We start from the raw sequence: 5,537 nt of genomic DNA, 5'->3' as shown, positions 1-5,537 counted from the left end.
TCTGGCCACCACCTGTCATTGTTTATACCGTTACAAAAAACAAAGCAAAACGAAACGAAAAATCCCCATCTGCCCACCAGGCAAATGCCCAGTATGCCCCGTGGCCGGTCCAGCTATGCTCACTACTGCTAGTACTGCTCACTACTGAATTATACTGCTAATTGGGAATAAAATTGATGAACGCCAGAAAATAATTTGGATCATGTCTTTATGAGACGTAATATCATCATCTGAGCTCTGTAAAGCTATTTAAATATTGCTAGATTATTCTCCTCCCTTAACAAACATGCTACTTCTATCTATACAGAAACTTGGTGGCTTACTGTATAAGTCACATTTATAAGGAAAAGATTCATAATCAGGGAAGATCATAATCGGGGTATGTCCACATTAATAAGTGACAGAGAGCGGAACTAACAGCCCTCCCGTTGTTCAATAAAAATGATTTAAATATAGCTCATCCGAGGGTTACTCACACTTTAACGATGGTATGGAAACCAAAGGATCCACAGAGAAAATGTGTTTTCTTAAATTGTGTAATCTGTAGTCTATGAGGCAATAAATAAGCTTTGTCCCGGTGTGACTGATTTCGAAATGGGTTGTTTCCAAACGCGAACATGGGTACGTGAGGAACTCTGCGCAAACCACGCCTCTTTGTCAGAGATGACGGTATCACGTTCCCTGGTAGCAAACGAGTATGTCACGCTTGTTACCTGTGAGTGAAACGGTGAAAAAGCTCTCACCGATAGAGTCTACGCATCGTTTGTACGTGTATTATATGAAACTGAACCAGAAAGCAATTTCCTCGTAGATCGGGTAAGTCATTTATAAAAGTATCATATTTTACCAGATGATGCGGTAAAAACAGCTTAATCTTCGCTGATGTTATTTTCTTTATTATCTTATAAGTGAATAGAAATGTTATCACAAAAGAGACATGGCTAAGTGTGTTGTAATGTTGCTTTATATATGATGACTTTCTAAACTATAACTTGTTACACTTTGCTGATTATATCACCACACACTCTGTTAATGTTTCCCAGTCAAACATCTAGAATGATTTCAAAATCTAAGGTGCTGGTTTTCCTGCTGTTTTTCACTGGTATTGGTGTGTATGTCAAAACGGGCTACCAATTGACTCATTATGCTGTGGACCAAAAGCTGTGTGCTTGCATAAAATGTTTATCAGAGGATAAGCAGTTGCTTCTGGATCGATCGAATAGAAGTGTTCAACCATTTTTGACTGCAAACATAAACCTCTCACAGAATGAATTCAACTGGTGGAAGGTAAGTAGTCACCAGGAAAGGATGACATTTTTACACCCCCCCCCCCCAGCTCATTTGGTCTAACAACAAAGTTTATTTGAAATGTCTGACAGGATTTGCAGGCTGAAAGCCGTAGCTTCAGAGTTTATGAAACAACAGTGGCCAACTTGTTTCAGATCTTCCCACAGAATCCAGATGTTATACAACCCAAATATGACCACTGCAGGACTTGTGCTGTGGTGGGTAATTCTGGTAATTTAAGGAGATCGCATTATGGACCGCTGATAGATTTACATGAAGTTGTCATAAGGTACTTTCTAAGCTAAAGCAATTTTTCTTTACCATTAAATTCAAATTCAAATTTTATTTGTCACGTACACAGTCATACACAGTACGATATGCAGTGAAATGCTTAGATATGCAGTGAAATGCAGTGAAATATCCCCTCCTACACAAAAGATCCAAACTGATGTGAAATATATCCCTTTGTGCTGTTTAGAATGAACACTGGTATTACCAGAGGCTTTGAAAAAGACGTTGGAAACAAGACAACTCATCGTGTCATGTATCCAGAGAGTGCTGTGGATTTGGATGACAACACCCATTTTGTATTGTTTCCCTTTAAGATACAGGACTTTGAGTGGCTCATTAATGCCTCTACAACAGGGTTTACTGGAAGGTGAGTTCTCTTTTTCAGGGCTACATGCACATGTATTTGACATTTATTTAACGAGACTCAGTGTCTCATTTACAAGAGACCTGTTTTAGACAACATAATTAAATGAAAATAATAAAATAGAAAAAATAAAATAGCAAAATCTGCCTCATTAAGATCAAGTTCCCAGTGATGAAAATCAGCACTGGGACGTCTTTTAAATCTACAAGCAAAATCAGTTAAGCGAGAGAGCTCAAAGTCTTTCTGTAATGTATTCCACGAAGACAGACTTCAAATGACGGCACCTTTAAGCTCTCTACAAACTGATTATCCTGAAATCATACTATGACTACATTTTTATGCAACATGCAGACAGATGAAGTGTCCTCATAACAACTCATCTTACTGTAGTTCATTTAAGTATGCTTTTGTACTGTTCTTAGGATTGTGATTTAATATAAAGTAAAAATTAAAAAATTAAATAAAGACTCTTAATGCTTGTTGAAAAGTTATTTTATGTAAACCATTTTTAGGCAGTTGTGCAGCCACTAATTTGGGCACATGAAAATCATACAATCATTTTGTACTTTATTTTGTTTCAGATAAAATATTCTGATTTCATCTGAGCTTGCCCAGCTTAGGTTTAGATGTTACAGTCAGCATACACTATCTTCTTCTCTCCCAGCTGCTAAAATTACCGACACCTGCTACTAAGCAAAGTATCTCAAAAGATTTCCCCTAGATTGTCTTGCAGTACAGAATTTACATCAAATGCAAAAATAGAATGCCACTGCATGAATTCAACATGTATGCAGATTAAAAGGATTTGGCTGATGGATGTAGTGTGAGATGAAATAAGGTGAATTTCTGTATCAAACCATTACTCTGATCCTTCTCCATGTTCAAGACGGACCATGCCTTTTTTAGCTTTGTTTTTGTTAAACACCTACTTCATATTTTTCAATGTCATGCTGTTTCCAACAGGTCATATATGCCAGTGAAATCAAAGATCAAAACTAACAAGGATTTGGTGAGTAGCGTCAATGGCAAAGCTTCCTGGTGGCAATGGTAATATTTAAAAATAAAAGCTGTTTAAAGGCTCATTCTAATTTCTAACAGGTCATGGTGGTAAATCCAGCTTTTATGAAATATGTACATGAGGTTTGGCTTGGAAATAAGGGACGTTATCCATCCACTGGCTTTATGGCTTTGATTCTTGCACTTCACATTTGTGATGAGGTAAGTACAAAGTTTTCAGTTTCTGAAGTGCCAGACGTACAAAATAAAATATGATTTTTATTGTCATACAAGCTGGTCCATTTGAGTCTTTGCTAATTTATTCTTTTGTTCTTATATTGCTCTCCTAAATAGATGTGCATTTCAAAAGTTCAAAATGTCTTTGGTGAAGATCAGAGCACGTTTACCCACCAGTACCACTTGATTAAAAAACTCTGGTTTAATCTGTGAATGGTTAAATTTCAGTTCACATGCCCTATGAAAGTGAAAGCTGTCGCAAGTATTTTTGATGTGTCCCCTTCTTAAATTGACTAGACTACAATCTAGAAGACATTCCTTCATGGAAAGCTTTTTAGCTAAACCTCTCAATAAGAGGTTTTGTCATTGTATACTCATGGTATAATCATGGTGTTTCCATTTAGTGCTCAGGTCGCTGTCCAACTGTTCATTTCATTTTTCAGCAGCCATTGTTTGGATTTTAGTTAAAAAAGGGACATTTTGTTCATGCATTTGTTTCCCATTCATTCATATGTTCATTTTTTGTCTTCCTAGGTTGATGTGTTTGGTTATGGCGCTGACAGTGATGGAAACTGGAGTCACTACTGGGAAATACTCACAAACAAAAGGTTAAGAACTGGAGTACATCCTGGAAATTATGAGTATAACATCATCCAGCAACTAGCTCAGCAACAAAAAATTAAGTTCTATGAAGGCCTAATGAAAAAAATGTGATTGAATGCCATACACTCAGTAAGAAAAGAACTGAAAGCCAAATGGATGTGTATCTTGTTTGCTTGAGAGTTATATGTGTTGTTGTAAAATGTAAGAGCTATATCTTAGAAGTGTGTTTTATTGCTGGTAAAGAGTAGCATCATAAGTAAATGATTATGATGGTAATGTTTAGTCTTCTCAATTGAATGGAATAGGCCATAGGAGAACATTGTATTTGGATAGCTTGAACCAGAACTAGTGATGGCCAAACAAAGCTTTCTGAAGCATTGAAGCTTGTGTTAAAAAACGGTTCATTAATCGAAGCGTTTTAAGATAGTCCTGTCTGGTGACATCTGGTGGCCAAAAATATGAAGAACGTCTTGAATGTAGAAATTAAAGTGTACTGCTTCATTATTATGACTGCCCACTTTACAGAGTGGACTTCACAATTCTGTCTGATAATGGGCTACCCTTGTGTTGCTTTGAACATGTATTTTTTGGCTGTTTTTTTTCTATTTGTTTAATAAATATATTTGATCAATAAACTTCTTTTTAGTTAAACATGTACCATGGTGTGGTTGCTCTTTGCTCGATGTTGGTAAATACAATAGATTAAAAAATACATGTAATATATATATATATTAGGGGTGCAACGATATTCGTATCGATATTGAACCGTTCGATACAGTGCTTTCGGTTCGGTACGCATATGTATCGAACAATACAAAATTTGTAATTTATTTTATCAACTTTCCTTCTGACGATGCTGTCTGTGTTGAGCGCTCAGTGAATCTGCGTTCGACTACTCCGCCTAGGGTCGACAGTGCAGCCTAGGCGGAGTAGTCGAACGCAGATTCACTGAGCGCTCAACACAGACAGCATCGTCAGAAGGAAGAGCGCAGGGCAAGCTAGCGAGACAGAAGTTAAGCTCTCCTTACAACATGGACCTCCCCTACTCTCATTCAGATCTGGCGTTTGCAATTATTTTGGTTTTCATGTGACGTATGACCCTGAAGGTAAGCGAGTCATGGACTAAAGTAAAACAGTATGTTGGATGTGCCATGCAATGCTTAATTACATGGGTGGGAACTAGTGTGTTAGCGCAGTTAGCTCGTTAACGTGTTGGCCGTCTAGCCCCATGCACGGGGTGATCCGCGGTAGCTCGTTAACGGAGATTTGCCGTGTTGTGGCGTTAAGGTCATTTCAACGAGATTAACCTGAAAGCACTAGTGGGAACACAACGAATATGACTGCACATTTACGCCGACATCATCCTAGTGCAAAGACAAGTGGAAGCAGAAAAAAAACAAGCAAGCATGCTACTAACTTTAGCCGAGTCATTTAGACAGCTGTTTAATATGCTGCTGAGAATATAGCCCAGAAGAAGCAGATAGTATAGCTTTTATTTTGGAAAGAGACATTTCTCTGTAATAAACTCTCTTTTCCAAAGATGAGTGATTCCTCAATCAGATACAGGGCTCGCAATATCGCTAGCCCAACGTCCCGGGGCTAGCGATTTTTTCAGTCGGGGTACCAAAATCTATCTCTGCCCTGCCCGTCGGGCTATCGTAGGAAGGAAAAATATATGTCAATGCTTTTGCATTCTTTCGGAAATGTAGCTGGGTAATTATGTAATTGGCATCGGTGAGCCACTGTCAATATGTGACAT

The 5,537-nt window shown here is 37.9% G+C and overlaps 1 protein-coding gene across 1 annotated transcript; it reads left to right on the top strand.

The window, feature by feature from the left end:
• Nucleotides 1-844: 844 nt before the first annotated feature.
• On the top strand, nucleotides 845-4,433 carry LOC112429711 (CMP-N-acetylneuraminate-beta-galactosamide-alpha-2,3-sialyltransferase 1-like). The gene is made up of 5 exons (XM_076879195.1): nucleotides 845-858; nucleotides 1,766-1,945; nucleotides 2,906-2,951; nucleotides 3,041-3,160; nucleotides 3,710-4,433. Exons 1-5 carry the CDS (start codon nucleotides 851-853, stop codon nucleotides 3,887-3,889), a joined length of 534 nt encoding a protein of 177 aa, XP_076735310.1. The 5' UTR covers nucleotides 845-850; the 3' UTR covers nucleotides 3,890-4,433.
• Nucleotides 4,434-5,537: the final 1,104 nt, after the last annotated feature.

This window comes from Maylandia zebra, linkage group LG22, assembly GCF_041146795.1.
Source record: "Maylandia zebra isolate NMK-2024a linkage group LG22, Mzebra_GT3a, whole genome shotgun sequence".
Lineage (NCBI taxonomy): Eukaryota > Metazoa > Chordata > Actinopteri > Cichliformes > Cichlidae > Maylandia > Maylandia zebra.
This window is presented reverse-complemented; position numbering and strand designations above follow the sequence as displayed.

What these genes read in the sequence shown, in the direction of transcription:
- LOC112429711 (XM_076879195.1), top strand. An exon ending in TCAAAACTAACAAGGATTTG is followed by an intron (nt 2,952 to 3,040) that starts GTGAGTAGCGTC and finishes AATTTCTAACAG; the next exon opens with GTCATGGTGGTAAATCCAGC. An exon ending in CACTTCACATTTGTGATGAG is followed by an intron (nt 3,161 to 3,709) that starts GTAAGTACAAAG and finishes TTGTCTTCCTAG; the next exon opens with GTTGATGTGTTTGGTTATGG.